General features: G+C 37.0%; 1 protein-coding gene across 1 annotated transcript in view; it reads right to left on the reverse strand.

Moving 5' to 3' along the window:
* Window positions 1-20,023, reverse strand: part of LOC150102864 (ribonuclease P protein subunit p21-like) — a 61,577-nt gene extending 41,554 nt beyond the window's left edge. Inside the window, exon 1 of the mRNA XM_090398261.1 lies at window positions 19,821-20,023. Within this exon, the coding sequence (XP_090254387.1) occupies window positions 19,821-19,874 (54 nt within the window). The 5' untranslated portion in view covers window positions 19,875-20,023. The remainder of the gene's footprint in view (window positions 1-19,820) is intronic.
* Between the last annotated feature and the right edge of the window lie 4,432 nt (window positions 20,024-24,455).

Here is a 24,455-nt window from a genome sequence, read left to right on the forward strand (position 1 = left end):
ACATAGGAAAGTAATTTAGAATATTCTCTTTTAAATGATTTGAAACAAAACTAAATTTACATCTAAAACTTGCCATTGCATCATACATATGCATTATTGACTGATCTTTCCCCTGAAGTCTGATATCTAAATCATTCAAATGTCCTGTAATATCAACTAAGAATGCTAGATCTTGTACCCATGTCTGATCATTAAGAAATGCAACATCATGATTTTTCATTTCTAGGAACAATATGATCTCCTCTAAAAGTAAAAAGAAAGCCTTTTAGAACCTTATGACAAGATAACCAACGAATCTCGGTGTAATAAGGTAGCCCTTCAAATTCACTCTCCAAGTCTTTAAGAAAATGTGCAAACTGGTGGTGATTGAGACCTCTGAATCAGATTAAGTTCACATTATTTGTCACAGGCTTCAGTATACTGTTCATTTACAATACTTTGGAGCACAGGACCTGTTGATGAATAATGCAGTGGAAAGATTGCAGTTTTGGAATGTCTGGATACATTTCCTTTAACTTTACTACAAGTTTTGATACAAAAACTTTATTTTTGTTCGTCATTGCTGGAGCGCCATCAGTTGTCACTGCTATGAGCCTATTGTGCCCCTATTTACAATTATTAATCTTTCTTTTTCTCCTTTCAAGTGAATCTCTATATTTTCTTTAATCAAAACCTAACTATGCACGAGATATTACAAAATTCAAATATTTAAGCTTTTTCTTCCCTTAGTGTCCATAATATTTATATTATACTGTGCCTTTCAGGACATTCAGTTTAAGATATATAATTCGAAAACAAGGAGTAAAATGCAAAAATATGTCTGAGCGTGAAACTATTAAACAGTCATGACCCTTTATCTCGTAACTTAACACATTAAATTTTTCCCACATGATTAGGTTCGTATGTTTTTTTTTTTTAAGTGGTGCATTAGGCAGCAATTTCAGACAACTGTATTATCAATGAAACAAAAGTTTATTTAAAATCTCAAACATGGCACAATTCAATTTCTATTATACACAATACAATACTAAAAATAAAATTACAAATTACACAAGCAAAATACAAGTATTAGGGCAAAGTCCTATGTGGGAATTTGCAATCATGCTGTCATAACAGACTTTATACATATAGATATACACATATAATCCTGGAACAAATTAACACTTTACTTAACCTTATACTAGTCAGAATGCTCTATATTGCCATAATACCATGGGCATTAATGTTTATATTCAGTCTACAAACAAACAATATAGGTTAAACTATCCTTTTGCTATGCCCATACATACATTTGACCTTTAAGACACTCTCATAGGAAATACCATGTGCATACATAAATCTCTAGCACATGAATGCTTATCAAATAACATAAACTAGTTTACTCTCATTCTACTCTGATTTGCACTAAAGTCCTAATATATCTTTGACTGTCCAGTAATTAACAATGATTGCAACTATATGTGATTTCAATTGATACAAGATTTTACAGTACCTTTCTAGGAAGAACCCTGGTTTTCACTCTATACCTTTCGTGCTTGAATAAAGGACACACACAGGATCTTCTATCCTATCGTTATGGAACTCGTCACGTGGGCACGGATTTCTGTATGGATTTTCTTTCCCTCGATACGAGTACTGGATGATGAGATACATAGACAATTCCTTCCTTCTTGTAACTATACAGCATTCCTCATCTCTTGCAATAGGAATACGGGATCGAATTCCCGCACACTTTGTTTCCTTGTTGTGTTGGACGGAGATAACTCCAACGTTGTCACTCAGGAAAACCCATGTTACCTATACGAAAATTTCATGAAGAAACTCTGAGAAAAAAAAGCCTCGTGGGGGATTTCCTCACACTTTTATCTGCATGGTCCCTATAGGCACCTTCTTCAATTTCTTCCTACCCCTCTCCCTTCTAGAGTTGATCTCACTCACCAATTAAAATCGTGTTTTTCTGCCCAAAACATGCTACGGTTCACTTGCACGCGACTCTCACGTGACGACGTCTCACTTTGGGAATTGACCTTCAGCGATCATCTTTTTTTAAGCTAGCCTCTATACAAATTAATCCTCTTTTTAGAATTTACTTCAATATTTTAATCTCCTCTTTGAGTGTTAAACTCCTCTCACATACAAATTCTTATCTCTAATCTTCTTTGTCTTACTTAACCTATTTCTTCCATATCCTTTTTTTTTTGTAATAAGAATACCTTTTTTATTATTTAGTTACACAATTTCTGCTATAATTAATTTCTTGGATGCAAGCATATTTTCTGTCTTTAAATATTTTGTATTAGCTACTTACATAGGATATTATTTTTTTTTTTCTTGTTACACCATGATAACTGAAATTTTTTTTATTCTTGGTTATCAGGGTGTAACAGAACCATCACTAAAAAGGTTTGTAATGTTTTGCCAATAAATAGCTGATTTCATAACTGGCTCTCATAATTTTTGAAAATATTTGTTGTTGACTTTGAAGTGAATTCTTCATACTTTTTAACATTCTTCTCTCAGTTTACCCTCAAAGCGTGAATATTGTTTTTTGTGAATTTTATCGTAGTGCCTTTTTATATTATATTCTGTGGTGACACTAACTGTTTTGTTACAAATAATGCACAGAGTTTTGTTCTTTGTTTCAGTGCAGAAGTAATCCAATTCCCATTTTTCTTGGAATTTCCTACCCTCATCAGCAATTTTTTTTTCTTATTTTCTCTTAGAAAGCGACATTACCTGGGTGAATAAATATATTATTAATAACAATTTTTATTAAAATTTTTGAATAAAAATGCACAAACTGTAGACCAGTGCATGATACTATTACAAATAAAAAATAATAAAACAAGATATTCTCTCACTGCTAGGTTGTCATTGAATCATGTTCAGCACACTGACATGTGCTTCGAAGATCACTGATTGACTGTAGCAGGCAATTATAAACTCAGCCTGGATTCTCAGGAGCACGTATGCAGCGTGTCACGTGAACAGCTGGTAGCCAATATAATTCAATTTTTCAGCACACTAGCAGTGAAACACTACAATGAAAGCATGGTAAATATAGTTTACGACTGATTAAGATTGGATCTACCATTGAAATTGCGATATAAATTTGTATTATTGTAATTATATTAGAGCAGGTTGTTGCATCCATATTGTAACTATAAATGCCGTATGAAAACAAATAAATCAATACTGTATTTATTTGAATATAGCTCGCACATTTTTCCCCAAAATTAAAACTAAAAAATCGTTGTGCGAGATATGTGGGGATTTTTGGAAACTAAAGTTTTCAGGAAAAAACTGAAAATGGGGATGACTTACCAAGAATCTCCTATTTGTTATCGCTACTTCTGGCGTCAAGAGCGGTTTCCTTGTGTGCATTGTCAAAGTCATTCCCAAACAGCACCATCTTCTTTCCCATTATTCCAAGTAAAAATTACAAGTAATTTACAAGATTTTAGATAAATAATGAACAACTCTTCACGAATGTCTAACGAGAAGTGAAAGCACAGCGTGAAATAGACAGCAATGGTAGGCCAATAGAAATAGAGCAGCTATGAAGATGTGCATATGACTGGTGAGGTATTAACAAAAGATCGCGTTACCAAAACACAAAGTCAAGCCAACAATTTTTGAGTTGAAATGCTAATTCTCTTCAACCGAATTCCATAATATCTGAAACTCACATTACAAAATTCCCTCTATATGTCTTAGTTTTAACACATTTATGAATTTTATTGCAGCTTTGCATTTGAGTTAGTGGGTGCACTCACCCACATCTAACTAAAAACAATAGTTTTTAGTTAAATACTGTGTTTGCTGGTGCAACATATGGTTTTGCTTGAGTCTAAACAGCATGGTTAATATGGTAGGGGACATGTGATTCATTAGTTAGTGCCATTTTACTCCAGTTGTCTCTAATTGCACTAAAGAAATATATTACAAAACAGCAAATGTCTCTGTACTTTATTCAGTGGTACAATAAAACAACTTGTTTTTCTTTCATCTGCAATATAGCAAAATTCTTTCGGTTGTGGTTCATTGTGTTTGGTGAGGAAGAGATAAAAAGGAAGTTGGGCATGCAGTGAGGGGTAACAGACTCACAAACATACTGCTCACACAGAGAGGAGTCTCTCCTGTCCATACATGGCCTCAACAGCTCCCACTGCAGTCACAGTATTTGGTCTGCCTCCAGTCACGAACTGGCAAAACACACGGTTACAAGATTTTTCACTAGCTGACCGGAAAGCCTCCAGGTTCATTACTACCTGGTTCAGTCTTGTGTACTAACTAGCGGCTTGCCTGCAGAACCATTTTACTGCTGTACCCTCGAATTAGGGAGAGTCCAGGTCCCCGTACAGTGAGAGTGGTATGTCTTTGAGGATATCACTTATACTGCATGTGGGAAGAGTAGAAGGGACAAAAACCGGAACCCTTGCTCTAATGACCAAACATCGCTGCAGCCACTTCAGGTCTCTAATAAGTCAGGTGGTATTTCACCGGGTGATGAAAGACATCTACCACCCAGAGGTTAAGTCGGCATTTCCTCCAACTAGGGATGATATGCCTTTGCGGCAGGAATGCTCACAATTTGCATACAATATGTATGCAAATAGCTTGCATACATATGGACAGATAAAAAGTGGTCATTTTTTTTCAAAATGTGCCAAAAAAATACCTCTTGACAATTAATAAGTAGTTATTCTGGTGGTAGTGAATCCAGACCTTAACAATTCATGTAATCAATATGAGTGAATAATACCTGTAGATAGACCAGAATGATTATCAGTTATACATAACCAATGGAAAAATGAAAACAGTAAATAAATTATATTTGGTGCTGCTGATAGTAATGAATGAAACAAACTGCATGAACATGGGTGTATGAAGATGAAAATGGAGATGATAAAGTAGTGGAAACAAACAAAGCTAAACTTATTAAAGATAACATGAAGTTATGGAAGATCAGTATGATGAACTGACAATGAGAGATGTAATACAGACTCTTTCACAGTATGTAATGTGGAACTTGAATGACTAGAGAAACATCTGGTAAGTGAAACAACATAGAAGACAAAGAGGTGTACAAGAAGAGAATTCAGAGAATGAAACAGGAGAATGGGCGAGTACTGTATGGTGATTCTATGAAAAGAGGAATACTTCACAAGTGGCAAAATTGCAGTTCCCAGGTACAAAGATAAACGATATTAGCATGACTATTAGAATGAAAGAGAAATTGTAAAAAATACTTGGTAGATGTGAAAGATCTGAAAATGTTGCTGAAAAAAGTGAAAGAATAAAAATTTTAAATCTGCTGATGTACTATCAATACTACTGCAAAATCTGATTTTAAATGTTTTTAATTACCAACAGTCATTTTTTTTAAACAAAAACAGGAAAAAAATGTATCCCCATTTTACACTTAACTATTCATAAATTTAGTTTAATCCTTTATCCAAGTGTGTGCGAACAAAGTTTCTGCCTGAAAGTATCTTCAGGACTGGGGGGAAAGTGGTACAACACCAGGCAACTCCTTGCAAAGGTGGAGCAAGCTACCAACACTCCTATCTCAGTATCTCCCATAATGCAAAACACATCTCCTTGTGGATATGTATAATGTTATGCATTAAGGGAAGGGCCACTACCCAGACTAGTTTCGACCTTTATTGAGGTCTCTTCAGTGGGAGCCAGGCCCAAGTGGAGATACTAGGTAGAAGCATTAGCAAGGTCATCTCCTCCTATAGGAGCTGCCAAATGGTGTGCCACCTTTTTATTAAATTACTCTGGATTTAGAGAAAGATGTTGAAAGTTTATTTTTCACTTGGTCAGACTATAATAAATTTAGTTTAATCCTTTAACCAAGTGTGTGCAAACAAAGTTTGCACCTGAAAGTATCTTCAGGACTGGGGGAAAGTGGTACAACACCGGGCAACTCCTTGCAAAGGTGGAGCAAGCTACCAACACTCCTATCTCAGTATCTCCCATAATGCAAAACTACCAGAGCATATACCCAGATTCAACACTGCTGTACCAAGAGAGTCCCATCACATACTGCTTCAAGTAATTATCTCTCAGTAAGTGCATGAATTCCATTTCCCTTGCCATGAAGTCTCCCATAATAATTGCTCAACCTGCCCTCATTTCATAATTTAATGAAGCACTTCTTCTACGTCTTCCAGGGATGATATGGAAGACATGCTTCAGCTCTAGTCTAATATAACAGCAACCAACTGTATATTCTTATTATTAAACAAGACCTCATGGAGTCAAAGACTCATCTAGGAGGTCCTTTTATCTCACACACACATCTCATCATATCGGTTCTTAAACACATTCAAACTCCTTGCAAACACCACGCTCTCAGGCAAGGCATTCCAATCATTCACAACTCTGCACGAAAACAAACCTGCCTCTCACTCCCATACTCACACCCTCTTTATACAGTTTCCAGGGATGACCTCTGGTTCTCCCACTATTCTCTGTAGAACATCTCCACCATTGATCCTATAACAACCCCTTACCAACTTGTAGGTCTCTATCATATCTCCCCTCTTCCTTCTCTCCACTAGACTCTGCAAATTATATCTTTTCAATCTTTCCTCATACTCGATATTCCAGAGGTCAGAAACTACCTTAGTCAGTCGCCTTTGGACCCTATCCAACATCTCTTCATCCTTCTGAAAACCAGGTGACCAAATCTGGGCACAATAGTCCATGTGTGGCCTAATCAAAGCCTTATACAATGGAACAAGAATCTCCCTACTTCTACATGTCAGTGTCCTCCTCATCATTCCCAGAAGTCTTTGTGTTGTCTTCACAATTTTGGCGATGTGTCCCCTAAATTTTAGATCCTTATCCACTATCACTCCCAGATCTCTTATTTACTCTACTTCCAACAATATATTCTCACCAAGCATAAATTCTGCATCCCATCTTTGTTTTCCAAATTTTAAAACCTTACATTTGGCAACATTGAACTCATATCCCCATTTGCTTGCCCAATCACTCAATTTATTCAAGTCTTCTTGCAAGGCCACAACATCTTCACTACTCTTTATGGTTCGTCCCAACTTTGTATCATCTGCAAACAACTGAATATCTCCATCCAAATCTTTACCTATATTATTAATATACAGGTTAAACAGTAATGGACCTAAAACAGACCCCTGAGGCACTCCACTAATGACTTTCCTTTTCCTAGATATCATTCCCCCATACATAACTTGTTGATACCTATCAGATAGCCAGTCTCCAATCCAATGCACTAATCTAATATCCAACCCCATCTGCTCTAGTTTGACTGTCAACTTATCATGAGGTACTCTATCAAAAGCTTTTGCGAAATCCAAGTATATTACTGTGTATCCTTCTCCTCTGTCCAAGGAAGCAGTCACTTTATTGTAATAAGTAAGTAGATTACTAAAACACGACCTCCCTTTAGCAAATCCATGCTGTCCATCAAAGATTATACCATTGTTGTCAACCCAACTCTGGATCCTAGTACTCACAAGCTTCTCCAACAACTTAACCACAACACCTGACGCACAGATAGGCCTATAGTTTGATGCTTGAGTTCGATCACCTCCTTTATGAAGTGGCACAATCTTGCCCTCCTTCCACTCTTTAGAGACTTGACCAAGTGCAAGACTCGTATTAAAAAAATATGTCAAGGCAGGTGTCAACTCTCTGGCACATTCTTTCAGAATACGCGGTGATATATTATCAAGTCCCACAGCCTTATTTACATCTAGTTTACTCAACTCCCCAAACACCTCTTGCTCACTTACAGTCAGTCTCTCCTCCCCATTATCAACTGCTCTTAATCTCTCCATGAAGTCACATTCACAAGATTGAAAGATCTTTATGAACTGCTCATTAAGTATCTCCACCACACATTCTGCAACAGCTGTCTTTATACCATTTCCTCCAATCAATGTCATCCTTCCATAATCATTCTTTCTTTTGCTAGCTACATATCGAAAGAACTCCCTAGGATTCTTTTTAGCTTCATTAGCTAATTGCTGTTCATACCTCTCTTTAGCTACTCTCACCAACCAAGTCACCCTCCTTGCCTGGTCTTTGTAGACCTCATGAAATTGGTTACTTCCACTTCTCTTATGCTGCCTCCACAATGCCCTTTTTCTCTGTATTGCATGCTTAATCTCTTTATTCGTCCATCTCACACCTACCTTATTTAACCTTCTCACCCATGGTATACATTTAGACATTGCATCCACTAAATATTTTTTGAAAATTCCCCAAGCTGCATTGATCTCTTTTCCAGCTAACTCCTCATTCCATGCTACACCTGCAAGCTGTCTCCTGAGCTCTTCATAATCACCCCCCTTGTAGTTCCACATATACCCTTTTTTCACAGGGGTCCTTGCACTGCTGGCAACCACCCAAGTAATCACCTCATGGTCACTTTCACCAATTGGTGGATGATTTGATACCTCAATGATAATTACATCCTCCGATGAGATGACCAAATCCAAGACTCTTAATCCTCTTGTGCCCTCTGTTATATACTGTCTGAGGTAGTTATCCCTCAAAAACTCAAGAAACTCATTTTCTTTACTTCCAGTTGCTATCTCTTCATTCCAGTCTATATTGCCATAATTAAAATCACCCATAATGATCACCCTTTTCTTATTTGCTTGGCTTATTTGACTATACATTTCACTATCACCACCATCCATATTACCAGGTTTATAACAACATCCCACCAAGTATTTGATTCTATTCACCTCTATCTCACACCATACTGCCTCAAAACCACTGGCCCCATTTCCCTCTTGCATCTCTACCTTGTATGGACATAACTCTTTCTCTACCATCAATAGCACTCCCCCTCCCTTTTTACCCCTTCTATCCTCACGAAACACATCATACCTTTCCATCTCTATTCCTGTCAGGATGTCATCCTCATCTAACCATGTCTCACTTATTCTGACAATCTCTGGGTGCACAGACGCAATTAGTGCAACCATTTCATCTGCCTTGTTTCTTATACTTCTAGCATTGGTATATAAACACAACAACTCATTTCTGGATCTACAGCTAGTTCCACCGATACCACTCACTCGATGTGATCTCTCCATGCTGGACTGGGGCCATTTCCCTTTCTGCTTCTTCATTTTAGAACCCTTTGCAATTCCATCTGTTTCCTTCTGATCCCTGATCACCCCATTACTTTCCTGTCTACACATGCTCTCGCCTCCTCTTGGAGCATCCACCTTTCTCAGGCTGTGTATCCCTGTCCACCCTGAGCCTCCCCGTCTCCCTGCTCCTCTTGCACACCCATTCTCTCATTTTCTATACTCATACCACTCACTTCCCCATTCATTTCCACTCCCTCAATCTCTCCTGTCTTACTCTCCTGCTCTTCCACATCACTCCCCTCTCGATCTGATTCATTCTCTCTATTCACTTCTCCACTTTCCAGCAGCAGTCTCTCCAAGCGACTCACACCATAACCACTCAAATGCAGTCCATCACTCCCATACAGCTCACTTCATCCCTCAAACTCATTCCACACATTAACAAACTGTACTCCCATCTCCTCACACATTTCAGCCAGAATATCATTCATAATCCTTGCTCTCCACCTCATTTCACCACAATCATACCTAGGCAACACACTGACCACCCTTCCTGTCACACTATTCTCCTTTATCTTTCCAAGCAGTCTCCTGACATTCATTTTGACATGCTCTTTGTTCTCTCTCAAATCATTTGTACCAATTAATACAATTAACTCTTTTGCTCGTTCCCGCCTCATATTCAATGCATCAATCACTCTACTCATTTTACCGCCTGGAAAACATACCTTGTGCATTTTATCCTCTAACACACCTTTAATAATGGAGTCGCCATACAACGCCACTCGCTCATCTTTTGTTAACTCTTTCATGCCATCATGATTTATTTTAATAGTTTTGACCTGAATTCTCTTAATTTCATTCCGCATCCATTTCATTTCTTGCTTCATCCAATCCAATTCACCTTCCGAACCTCGCGACACATTCACTCTATCATTAAATCTTTCTAACTCTCGACCCCCTCTTCTTACTTTCCCTCTCATTGTTTCCGTACACACCCTTCTTTGTTTCCGTACTTTCGGTCCAATATACGTCCAACTTTCACTATCATTCTTCTCACTTTCACTCTCACATATCTTTCTTTGTTTCCGTACTTTCGGACTAACATGCGTCCAACCTTCGCTATCATTCTTCTCACTTTTACTGTCATTCATCTTTCTTTGGTTCAGTACTTTCGTTCCAACATGCGTCCAACTTTCGCCATCAGTCATTCTTTTTTCGCTATCATTCATTCTTTCGATTTTTTTTACTTGCGATTTCTGCATCACTCCATTTCTACTTTCATTCGTTCTCTCAATTTCGCTTCTTTCTGCCTCACTTTCGTCCCTTTTAACATCTGTTACGGTTGTCAAATCGCTCTTTTTCTTTTTTCCTGATTTTTTAACATTTTTTCGCCTGTCTTTCTCACCATGCTTCTCTTTCAAATGTGCACTCGCGATACAATCGGTACTAGCACTTTCTGTCATCAACTTCATATTTGCATTCATCAATTCCTCGTTCAGGTCACATTTCGCACACACCCTTCTTCCATCCGCACTAAACATCCACAAATCATTTATGTAATCGAAGGAATACATATAACAGACCTCACACTTAACGAACTGACTGAAATCCAAATTAAAATCATGGAATGACAATGCCACCGCCATTTTTTTTTTTTTTCTCTGCAGGTTACTAGGTCTAATATTAACGTTTTCGTATTTAGTTTAAGCAAGAAAAAAAACCCACACTAATAATATCGGTAGCGTACAACATTTACAGCCGCTCTTACTTAAACAATTACGCATATATACTTAATTATTCCTAGTAAAACTTATCTGAATCAGGAGCTCTTCAAAACACGTCCGTAGCGCTTGACCCACTAGCGCCCTCATTCATTTTGTCCTACTGGCCTCAATCTTAACATAAATGTCTCAAAAGAACATCAGATTACCTCAAATCCTTTCTTGAGATTCGCATCCAACATGAAACAATATGAAACTGATTACTTGAATTTATTACATCCTGAAACCTAAGTTCCCATTCTCGAAAATAGAGTATAATCAAGACTTTCCTAAGTCCATACCATCTCCCTAAATGGCTTATAATCTTATCACTGAGTTCAAACAAAATGTCTCTGGTCACTGCAATGTGAAAATTCTAATCCCACATATGAAACAAAGGGTTCTCTACATGCAGCTGATGTTCTACAAAAAAAAAAAAAAAAAAAAAAAAAAAAAAAAAAAAAAAAAAAAAGCCACAAATTTCACAATTAGATTCATGTATCAATAAAACTGAATTTCTTTCCTTAAAGATCATCATTTTTAACAACAATTCTAAGTTTACTACTTATCACATTTATCATACTCAGACTGGTCAATTAGAAGATTAAAGCTTTATGCCAGCCTGGCTGGCCGAGTGGTTAGCATATCTGCTCTGCAGCCAAAAAAGGTTGAGTTTGAATCCAGCTATGAGCATGGATGTTTGCGATTGTCTGTGGTAAAACTAGTAGCGGTGGTCTGTGGTAGATGGCGCTGGTGTAGTTGCAGTTGTAGTTTGTGGAATGAGTGGGGGAGAGAGCTGTAGAGCAGATGCCCTTCCTCGACGAGTCTGTGTACTACCTGGAGGTGTATAATAATAAAGAACACCACCAAAACTGTAATAGGCATATTAAAATAAATATAGTCTTACATAACATGGAATGGACACTACTCTACCTAAAGGATTCTGTTATTTATAATGTGTATTTTATATATATTTCCCTCTTTATGTATATTATTATTCTCTCTATATACTTATGAGATGAAATATTATATAAGTTTCTTTTACTAACAATTATTTTTATTTTTGACTCTGAGTGTCCCTATATGTTATTATATTTGCACAAAGAGTTCACTCCAATTGGTGCAATGACTTTAACTCACTCTTTCAGAATCCAACTAATCATTGACTCAATACCAAGTACAAAATAAACACATTTAATAAAACTAAAACAATATATATACACTTCTAGTAATAATACATAACTATAACTACAGATTATATGGATCCAAGGCCTTATTTAAAATTATAAACTTACTCTTAAGACTAAACACTTTTTCTTTCACAAGCACAAAAAAAAATGTTCATAGTGTTTTTCTCTTTCTGTTAAGGCTCTTTTCCAGAAGTTACAAGGTTCTGTACTTCATTTTCAGGATCCTTTTCATCAATCAATATAACACACATAAAGTCTTCTTGACTATATCCTGTTTTCCTTTTAGTAGTAATACTACTCAGATCAGGCACCTTTAATATCTAAAAATCTTCTTAATTCATATATTTTCTAAACTTTCACTTTCAGGCATTCTTAATACTTATAAAACTTCCTTATCAATATTTTCTCTAAGAAAAACATTCACTTTAGAATGTAAGCAACAAGTTCTCCTTTCATTCACAATACTAAATTGACAGTCTTAACTTATTTCACCTTAAAAACTTACAGTTTCAAGATTTCCTTTTATTCATTACTTATTTCTCCTTGAAACCTAATATTTTCACTGTTCCCTTTTCGGAATACATTATGAAATATCTTCCGACTACCACACACAAAAAAATATCAAGTTCCTTCTAACTTGAATATTTACCGGCCAATTTATAAAAACTTACAGTTTCAAGATTTCCTTTTTATTCTTTACTTATTCCTGCTTGAAACCTATTATTTTCACTATTCCCTTTTCGGAATACATTATGAAATTTCCTTCTGACTGCCGCACAAAAAAAATCAAGTTCCTTCCAACTTGAATATATCTCGGCCAGTTTTCTAAAAAAATTTCCGAACGCTCTCTTGTTTACAACTGTAACTTGGATACGCAACGCTTTCCTTGTCAGCTGTCAATCACACATCAAGTTCTCTCCGGGAGCATGCGCACTCTACAAAAGTCAGAAACTACGCACTGCAATAAAATGGCTGACTCGCTGTATCCATCAGCGCTAAGAGAAAGTCTTTCACAAAACACAAAATTCAACATTTTAAAATATAACAAACTTTCTTATAAGTAACATAAATAATCAGTTTAGTAAGTACTTCAATATTTTTACTTCTTTACATGTTACTTCTAATATAACATTTTCATAACGAGCACATCACAAGTGCAGACACTGCGTGTATGAAAACAAAAACTAACAAGCATAATTAATACGTAAAAATATTCAGAATTTTTAATATGATTATTTTTACAATTCTATGATTCTCATCCACTCAATATCATGTAAGATCAGCTTTATGCAGTTTCAATAAACCTGTTACAAACTCAGTGTTCTGTTTTTGAAAATTGACCATACAGGAGTGGAGTATCTGATGATTATCATTCAGATACTTCATGTTTTAATAATTAAAACTTTCTAAACTGAAAAACCAAAAATGATTAAGATATGATTCAATGCATTAATATTTTTCTTCAGCTCCATTTTCAGTAATACAATACTAAAATTACTCTTTATACTCCTGTTTTATATTAATATAATTCTTTAAAAATCTTTGGGTTTTTTTTTTTTTAATAATCAGTCACTTGTCTTTGCATAGGAGGGGCAGAAGTATACCTGCAGCACATTAGTACTGTGTGCAAGATACAGGTAATGGTTGGGAAAGAAGTTTTGTGGTGTGTTTCTCAAAGAGTTGTAGTTGTGAAACACTTTCACTAAGCTGGCTGCCAATTCAGCCAAGCTGTGGATAGCATTAGTGGTGACTGAAAGTAGGTCATTTATGTATAAGAGAAAGAGGGTAGATGATAGAGCTTCAAGGTGTTCCTGCATTAGTGACAACTGCTTGAAGAGAGGGAGCCATGTACCATGACATGCAGTGAATGACCAGGGAGAAAGTGGAGTTACAGCAGGTGATGGCAATTTGCCAAGCAGGTCTGAATGCCATATGAAATTAAAACCCCTAGAAATGAAATGCCATACCATGCATCTAGTGGTAAGTGATTTAGGTGAAAGTCAGTCATTGGCAGAATCCATACTAGCAATTGCTAATTAACCAGTAGACCTCTAAATAATGCAAAAGTTACTCCTGTTATGCATTCCGACATTGCCAGCAAATTAACAATCCGTCGTGAAGATCAGTGTACAAAGAGAGATGAGATCATTTGAGAAATAGATTAAAGAGAAGTTTCATTAATGATTTCGATATTTATAGAAGAAGAGTGTAGTGCACATGATAAAACTAAAATATTAGTTCTAAATGAAATATCTTAGCTACTAACCCAGTATCATTCTACTACCCTGGCAGGACATGGGTTTCAGAAAAACCTTGCAATGTGTATCTGATGGATACTTAAAGAATTGTTAGGTCCTGACACTTATGACAAATAAGAACTCCTTTTAGAGGAAAGACATCACTTCAGTCAGTTTGATTTCTTGTTAGACCATTCCAGCTTCTGGGTACTGACACAAGTTCCTTTATACCAATAAGACAGGAAATAAACAGGAAATGTTGCCACCAATTGGTGAGAGTGATCATATGGTCCTGACCTGGTTGGTGGCCAAATGTGTGGAATTTTCAGTTAAGATGGGGGTATGTGTGGAATTACAGAGCTGGTAAGTATGACAAGCTTAGGAGATTGCTTAGATCAGTGCCATGGCATGTAAAACTGCAAGGGCTAGATGATGATAATGCATGAGAAGTGGTAAAGTAGTGTTTGAGGAAGGTAATGGCAGACTGCATATCTAGAGTCAGCAAAGTAAATAAAGTAGAGTTAAATGGATGAATATCGTCTTTAAGCAACAGCTGCAAAAAAAAGAAACAACTGCGAAGGGAATTTAAGGAAAAAGGTGACGAGCAGGCACATGAACAGTACAAGAACCAGGCCAGAAGGGTAACTAGTGTGGTAAGAAAGACAAAAGCAGATTATTGAAGGAAGTTAGCAATGTAGGCTAAAGAGAATAATAAATGGTTATTTCGATATGCTGCAAGTAAAAGAAAGAATGTATATGGCAGAATGATTTTAAGGAATGCTGATGGTAGGGAGGTAACTGAAACAGTCGAAATAGTAGAATTACTAGGCAAACATTTTGCAAGAGTATATCATACTAATGGTGATGCAGGAATGAGAGAGCCAAAGACTTATACCGCAACTGGGGTAAAGGAGGTGCATAGCATATTACAGAACCTTAGTGTGAATACAGTTGTGGGATTGAATGGTATATCAGCTCGTTTTGTGAAGGGACGGGAGAATTGTCAGTGCCCTTGACAATATTGTTTAATCTAATTCTCAGTTCTGGGTTAGTCCCAAGGGAGTGGAAAGAAAGGAAAATAGTTCCATTTCATAAAGAGGCTCTAAGACTTATGTAGCAAATTACCGAATGATCAGAATATCAGGAATTGTTGTCAAAGTATTGGAGAACTTGGATGTTGTTGTCAAGTCCACTGAAGGGCTTCTAGATATGACTGTGGTCCTGTAGAACAACTGCTTTGGCAATCTGTTGAACTTTGATGGAGTAGAGCTTTTCTACAGGACTGTTGTCAATTTTCTGTAAAGCAGCAGCAACTACTGGACAAGAATAGATATGAGCAGGTGTTAGTTTGACTCCTGAACAGTTCTTGCATATTTCATAGCTTCTAGTACCATCTGGCTGAATTTTCATGCCTTTAAAATGTTCCATCCTTAGTTTGGTGACAACTGTGGTTATTTCTCTATGTTCATTAATTTTGCTGATTTCATTCTTCTTCTTGATAGGTTGTTTTACTAAAAAGAACGTCTGTTCTAATCAGAGGGGTTGGTCAGGAATAAATAGATGGAAATGGGGGTAGCATGGTTTTGTAAAGTGTAGGTAAGTCATGCCTCAGTAACTTGGTCACGTTTTATAATACAGCAACAGTCGAGTTGGATGAAGGTAATGGATTTACAGTGATACTGCTGGACTTTGCAAAGGCCTTTGACAGGATATCACATGTAATTCTAATCAGTAAATGCAGCACAGTGATGAATATAGGGTTGGTGAGATGGATAGGAGACTGATTGATGGAGAGATATCAGAGAGTAGTCCAAAAGAAGGCCCATTAACTAGTGCCATGCTGCAAGGTTCTGTTCTTGGACTGCTACTGTTTAATTTGTCCATTAAAGATATAGAAAGGGAGATCTGTGAGGAACTGTTCAGTATTTGCCGATGATGCAAAGTTGGGTAGAGCAATAGTTAATACACATGATGTCAAAATTTTGCAAGATGATTTGGATAGAATGGCAGACTGGGCAAAAGAGAATGGATGTCAGTTTAATATGGCAAAGTGTAAGGTTATGCATTTTGGGGTGAAAAGATAACTAGCTGTATACCACATTTGTGGAACTGTACTCCAGGAAACTGGCAAAGCCAGGGACTTAGCAGTGATATTGAAAGGGGAGTTCAAGTTTAGGGAGCACATAGCAAAAGTTACTAAAGCAGCTCATTAGATCACTTGGTAACTGAAGAATACTTTGACAAGCAGGTTATTATTGTTCCTCTTTATCGAGCCTTAATAAGATCCCACCTTGACTACTGCACACAGATCTGGGTGAGGGTTTCGTGGTGATGAGGTAGAGGTGGAGAGAATTCAGAGGGGTGTGACCAAGATGGTAGCAGTCTATGGAATGAACTTCACAGGATCAGGTTGAAGATTTGTAGGTTACAGAAACTGGGATAGGCAGGAAAGGGATGACATGATTGACATATACAAATTGCTGACAGGTTTTCACAAGATTAATTCAGAGGAAATTTTTCAGAACAGGTGTGTTGGGAGAACTAGGGGCCATCCATGGAAAATGAGTAAGAGTGTAGTTAGCAAAGGTGTTAGAACCAGATTTTTTGATTGGAGAGTAGTGAATGAGTAGAATAGGTTGCCAGAATCTGTCGTGGGTGCCATGACTGTGAATGAGTTCAAAGCAGTATGATAGATACTGCACAAATATTGGATAGTTCTTGACATGTTCAGGGGCTCCCTCAATTTAAGAACTCTTGCAGTTGCCAATGATAATAATAATAGATTTATGATAGTAGTTAGATATGTTATCAAGAGCTTCAGAAGTTTTCCTATCAAGAGAATAAATTGTAGCTATGAATATTCAAAAACAATTTTGTCTGACTGAGGTAACTCTCTCAGAGCTTTTATTATAAATATGTAAACTGATGAAAGTGAAGAAGATATTTACACTGCAGACAGAATACAACATGATGAACTTTGTGAGCAAATGAATAAATCAGAATGAATTTTATCCATTTTTCCCATGAAAAAGTGAAACATTGATACTTGGTTTATGACTATTCTTTATTTGTTCATTGTTCTGCATTCCATTCAAGTAGCAAAGGAAAAACCGTTCTATGCTGGTAATCATTCTCAACAGGTATTTAAACCTATGGATTCCATAATGAATCAATATCTGAAAAGGGCAGAGTAGGAATCAATAAAATTACAAAACACAGCATAAGCAACTTAGTTTTACTAAATGATCAGTCTAATTTATAAAAAAAAGTTGCGAGATCAGACTCAATACCTGAACAGGGGTAAATTTGAAAAAATATTCTCCAAAATAAAGAAATATTAAGAATTCAGCTAATTGTAAGAAAGTAGCTCAGTACAGAAGCTCAGTCTCCCACCCCCAACACACACACACACCAAATAAAGATACTTGAAAAACTAATAAAACATTAGGTTTCTAAACAGTTATCATCATAACAATAAAATGAGAATGGCAGAATTTCTGAAACTTTACATCAGAAAGAAGTTACATTAAGAATTTCTAATAGCATAAGTGGAAGAACAATGAAACATTCCATGCTTCAACTGGAAAGGCATACATTCAATTCTTGTGATAAGTGAAATCTTTATATGAGCTTTTTCGATTGAAGGTGAGTTAGCCTATCCTATACAGATGTAGCAGGGTTAAGTGGCATGGGAAAGGAGAAACTTGTTTACATTTTATTTAAAATGCCTGTATGTTGTATTCCTTGGGAAATAAGTCAGCGGGAAGACTGTTCCACAGTACCACAGATGAAGAAGAAGGAAAAGAAACTTGTTCTGCAGGCTTCAAGGAGTACTGTGAAAGGATATTGGGCAGCAGCTGTACATATTCCAATGGGCTTAGTACAGAGTGGGGTATTATTGATGCTATTTCAGATGAACATTTCCCATGGAAATATTTATAAAATATTCAAATCGCAGCGACCAAGTGCCTATGTGAAAGTGAGGGGAGAGAGTTGGTGAGAGATGGATCATTTATCAGTCTAATTGCTCTCCTCTGTATTGAGTCAAGCATTTTGAGGGAGCCTTACTCCAAATGTGAGAGCAGTATTCAATAGCTGGGCAGATTTGTGATTTGTATAATGTGAACAGCTGTTTAGAGGTGAAGTAGCATCTTGAGCGAAAGAGAAAACCTAGGTTTTTGGAAGCTGAGGATGCAATGGTTGTGATGTGTTTATGCCAGGAGAGGTTTGATGTCAGGTAATTCGAAGAAGAGAAATCTCATCTGATCTGGGAATTTGAGTGTTATCAAAAACAATGCTAGGGGAAAATGGTTCATTTTTGTGAAAAATAGGACAGAACTGGGTTTTAAGTAGTAAAAAATATGCAAGATGTGTGTGGCAGAGCAGAGTGCCCTCTCATGATGAGTCCTTGGAAGTATCTCAGTTTTTCATAATCACCAGCTTTGTAGTTCTGCATAAACCCTTTCTTGACAGAAATTCCCACATGTTGAGCAACCTCCCAGGACAAGACTGCATGGTCATGTCCTGATCAGAAGTAGAGATGCTACTGTAGTTATAGATCTGATGCTATTACCAGATACAACACTCAAATCCTTAATCCCCTCCATCACCTACTGTTTCTAGTAATTATACTTATTAACTATATAACTTACATTTCCATTTTGCTATGTGCCCTTTCTTCCTTTCAATCTATATCCCCATAGTTGAGGTCACCTGTGATAATTGCATGGCCAGCACTAATTCTGCTAACCTGCTGATGCATATCATTCACTTTTTCTTCTGGATCCCCAAGTTTACAGCAGCAACCAACTACATATTTTGTCCTACTGGTCTCTATTTCACCCCAGACTGCCTCAAATGAACCATTTCCTTCAGATCAACAATCTTCCTTAACTTCTATTTTTGTTGAAGTTCTTCAGATATCATAAGTTAAGCTAAGCAATGCTAAAAACTCCTCTCCTGTTTTCTGATTCTGGGCATCCATTTCAACATCTTCTTGAAAGTGTGAGGGTAACTGAATGCCACCCCCATTCAGATTCGAAACATGGGAAACTGCACCCAACTCTTCATAATCATTCCTGCACTCATCTATCCCAGGGGTGACTGGACACCCGTTGATTGCTTTCCCCAATATCTATAGTTTCCCTGGTTTTGCACTTTAACCCCTCACAGTCTATCAGACACATACAGGTCCTTATACGCATATTTGATGTAGGCCCATCAAATTCACACTACACATCTATAAAATGTACACCATTCATCTTGAACAATCTTCTCATTTACAATCATGGTCCTTCTCAATTTTGTCCTATCATACTTCATATAATGAAGAAACTCAACTCTCCATTTTTGCTTCTTCTAACTCATTACATATCTACTCGCTGCAAGCGCTAATTACTCGGTTATATTGTAATTATTATACTGAGTTTCAGTGGAATCGAAAGAATATACGTGCTTGTCACTTTTAGTAAGACGCAATATACCTAAATTACGCCATAATTATACGTTTTGTTTCAAAACTATTACCTGATATAAATAGCTGATCCTTTGAAACATATCATTTTCTTTGAGCTTCCCCATTTTAATCAAACTTCGTAGACATTACCTTTCGTATTTTCAAATAAACTGATTTTACAACAAACAGTACTCTTACTTGCAACTTAATCCCCCATCATTACATACCAACCACTTGTACGCAACTGCCATCGAATACACACACATACAGACACCGAAAATATCAACATCCGAAAAGCACTCTCGATCGCAAAGACATTATTATTTATAAAAATATATATATGAAGATAAAAGACATGTGAAGATAAAATGTAAAACTTCGCTAATTTGGGGAGTTTTCGTTTTTTTCTTTATTAGGGAATTTAGGGGGATTTCTCTTTTCTGTGTGAATTCTATCTCACGAAAGGCTATAAACCTGTGATATCGAAATACTTTGGACTGGCTAATGCATTTTCAAAAACGAATAAAAAGCTGTTCTACGTTCACTGTTACGATAATAAATGATGTCACTTTTGATAAACGTGACATTTGTTATCATTATCAAACATTTACCTACTGGACTCATTGAGAGAGGGATCCATCCTGTAGATCATACACATGCTTAATCTATCATACCTGTGATTAAAAGCATTCAGTGAAGATGCATTACCATGTCCGCAACAACTTATTCCATTCACTCTCCACAAGTCAAGAAAAATATTTGGACTGCACATGTCTTCTGATTACACCATGGTGGCATTCATGGGTGAATTTCAAATCAACCTCCCAATCTCAACTTTCTGCAAAATTTCACCTGTATCTCCATCGTAAGGTCATCCTGAATAGCCTACATGCTTCTGTTAAATTTTACCCCTTCTTCCCTTTTTCAAACTTGGAAGGCTGTACTCCTTCAATCTGTCACCATCTGCCGTTCCTCCAGACCAGTAATTATCTTAGTAAGCTAAGCTGTGCTGGATAGACTCTTTCTTCATTTCCTGTCAGCCTGCAGGAACAAAGTGCCATTTCTCTGAAATTCTGTATGAGATAAATCCCTTATCACCATTCCTTTCTTTTGCATTATCCAAATGTAACTCATGCCCTTTCAGACCATCCCAAATATTATTTTAGCCATAAATCATCTGTGTATTTCTCTTTGATACTCATCATTCAGCCATTTTCTCTATCTTTTTATAAGCCTATTTTTCCAATCCATTCTTTTCATATTGGAAAATTTCCTATGTGGAATCTTGTAAAATAGGTTTGCGAAATGCCTTGAAACTTCTGTAGTGCGATTGGCAAAATGATTGGACTTCACTCCTTTAGATTAGAAAAGGAGTGAAGTCCAATTATTTAATTCTGGTCTTAATGAGAGGAAACTTAAACTGTGTTTTCTCAATTGAAGATAAATTATTTAGTGTCATATAGTTAACAGGTTTTTTTCCAGAAACTTGAGTTTTCCATTCTGCCTAAAAACAAATTAGCAAGCAAACACACACAATTTACAATCCGAATATTATTGGTTAACGATAGATAGCTTTGTATGTAAATCGTTGATAGTGTCATACAGAGGAGCCTCTGTAGCTCAGTCAGTATAGACGAAGCATTTTGATCGGAAAGACCCGGGTTTGATTCCCGTCAGTGGCGTTAGGAACCTTTTTCTGGTTTCTTTAGATTAAAGATGAGTTAACCAGTCTCATACGAAGGTGTAGGGTTTTCTCCCAGTAACTTAGGATAAGGCCACAAGAGGGCTACATTGTGTGTAGTGCTGATTGTAGAGAGATCCTGAAAATATAAGTGTTATTTTGAGTAAAAATTGGCAATATTGCTTGAATTTTAGATACTATTTTTTTTTACTTTTGGTAACTTAGTGTGTCTGTGTGATTTTTGTGTGTTTCTGCATTAGTTAATTAGTAGTTTGATAAGATGCGATAGATAGCGTACACATGGCGCCGATGAGAAATAAAATAATGGCCACCTAATCGCCATCTTTGTTCAAAATTTTTAACGTAAGGAAGTTTGTTCAGTGTAACGTCTGCGAAAGGTACGCTTTGCAGAGAGCGGTTTGAGTTTTGTCAGATAATGATAGTGGACTACATCTGCGCCGAAAGTGAGGATTTAGAGTGTGTTTCAGGTCGCGAGATTGATGTCGATGCTGAAAGTCAGAATGCAGAAAATAGTGATATATGATAGGGATTTGCGATGTATACCAGTTAGCTTTGAGAGTGGTGTTGAAAATGAGAGTAAAGGTATAACGGATAAAAAAATGAAGAGTTAGTTTCAATGAGTGATATCGCACGGTTTCGCAGAGTGATAAATAGGGCAGAGCTATAGCTTGAGCGTTTGCAAAATTGTTTACCGAGCGCATCAGCTAATGAAAGGCAAACGTATGATAAGAAACATAAGAGCATGGTCGGGAGTGTAAGAAAAATGAAGGAGCGAGTGTTGTAGGGTGATTCTTTAGTAAGAGGTGTAATAGATGAGAGTTTGTTAAAATCGTAATTACCGGATCGAAAATTAAGGATGTAAGTGAGTATCAGAGCGCAAAAGCAGAGGGTAAAAGAAATGATAGTAGTGGCATGAACAATTGATATAAAAGGTGATAAATTTGATATGAGAGAGGACCTCAAGGAATTACTAGCGGTATCAAAAGAAAAGAATGGGATAGTTAAGATAATGAGTCAGTTGCCACGGTATGACAGAGAAGAGTTGAGGAGGGCCATAATTGCAAATGCCTCTTTGCAAAGGTTCTACTAGATGAGTGGTGTGGAGTATGTGGAGTGAGATTGATTGGCGAAAGGATTTATATAAGATGGATGGTTTGCATTTGAATGGATTTGGTGTGCGGAAACTGGAAAAAGTGTTGTTAAATGAAGTGGAAGTGGATGTACAGAATCATGGAAACTAGAGTTATTACGGAGGGAGGGGGGAGTGGATATGCAGACTTTAGGGAAGCAGTTCAGCTTATGAATGTATAATATGCCTGAGCAAGTACGAAGGACAACAAATCAGAATGGGACAGTTAATATAAGGCATCAGGATAGCCATGGGACTAAAGGGCTTCTGCATATCATGTATACTAATGCTAGGAGTATTAGGAACAACAAGGAAGAATTTTTGGCCTTGGTTGGCACTGCCATGCCACAGGTTATTGGCATTAGTGAAACATGGCTGACAGAAGATGATATACCTAGTCGGATAGAATATGAGGGATATAGTGTGTTCAGGAGTGACAGGGAGAATAAAATAGGGGAGGAGTGTTATTGATGATAGCTGATGAATGGCAGCAAAGGAGAATAGAAACAGAACTGCAGGATAGAGAAAAGAGCTCATTTGAGGCTATATGGTATGAGATTGAGACTGGCAGAATAAAATATACAGTTGGGTGCTGCTATAGACCAGGTGATGGAATAGATGGTGGAGATAGTATGCATAAACAAATTGATGAAATGAGTGGAAGGAGGGTAATTATTATGGGGGATTTTCATTATGGAAAAATTAATTGGAAGGAGGAGAAGACACATGTGAGGAAGGAAATGGATTTTATTCAATTATTAAGGGATAACTATCTGAGACAGCATGTAATTGAAAATGCTATGGGTGTGAGAGTGCTTGACCTGGTAATAGCATCTCAAAATTTGACTGTAATGAATATGACCGTGTTGCCACCTATTGGTGAGAGTGATCATAAGGTCAAATCAAAATCTGTCTTAATCAAAAATTTACACCTTTAGCCACCTGGGAGGTGGCTAAAGGTGTAAATTTTTGATTAAGACAGGGTATATGTGGAATTACCAGGCTGGTACATATGGCAAGCTTTGTAGATTGCTTGGTTCAGTGCCATGGCATGTAAAACTGCAAGGGCTGGATGTTGATAGTGCATGGAGGTGGTTACGGAGTGCTTGCAGGAGGCAACGGCTGACTGTATACCTAGAGTCCGTATAGTAAATCAAGTAGGGGTTAAATGGATGCTTGAGCTGCAAAAAAAGAAACAAATGTGGAGGGAAGGGTATAAAGTGCAGGCCAGAAGGGTAACAAGTGTGATAAGAAAAGCAAAAGCGGATTATGAAAGAAAATTAACCAGGCAGGTAGAGAGAATCCCAAACAGTGTTTTCGATATCTTGCACATAAAAGAAAAAAAGTATATGACAGAATGATTTTAAAGAATGCCGATGGTAGGGAGGAAACCGAATAATTTGATATAGTGGAATTACTGAGTGAGCATTTTGCAAGAACATATCGTCCAGGTGGTGATATTGCAGGAATGAAGGTACCAACAGCTTATACGGGAATTGTGGTGAATGAAGTGGAGATGAATAGTCAATTACAAAACATAAATGTCAATACATTTGTGGGATTGGAGAGAATTGTCGGCGCCTTTGACCATTTTTTTAATTTGAGTCCCGGGTCTGGGTTAGAACCGAGGGGTGGAAAGAGGCGAAAATAGTTCCACTGCATAAAGGCGGTTCCAAGACTGGTGATGGAAATTATCCAACGATCAGCATATCAGTAGTCGTTCTCAAGGACTTGGAGAAAGTAGTGAAGAGGAAAATACAGGAATGGATAGATGAAAATTGGTTACTGTATGGGAGACAGCATGGTTTTGTGAAGCGCTGATCATGCCTCAGTAATTTGCTCACGTTTTTTAACACAGTGGCTGCTGAACTGGAT

Source organism: Typopeltis vanoorti, chromosome 9 (genome assembly GCF_054136105.1).
Source record: "Typopeltis vanoorti isolate ZY-2024b chromosome 9, IOZ_Tvanoo_1.0, whole genome shotgun sequence".
Classification (NCBI taxonomy): Eukaryota; Metazoa; Arthropoda; class Arachnida; order Uropygi; family Thelyphonidae; genus Typopeltis; species Typopeltis vanoorti.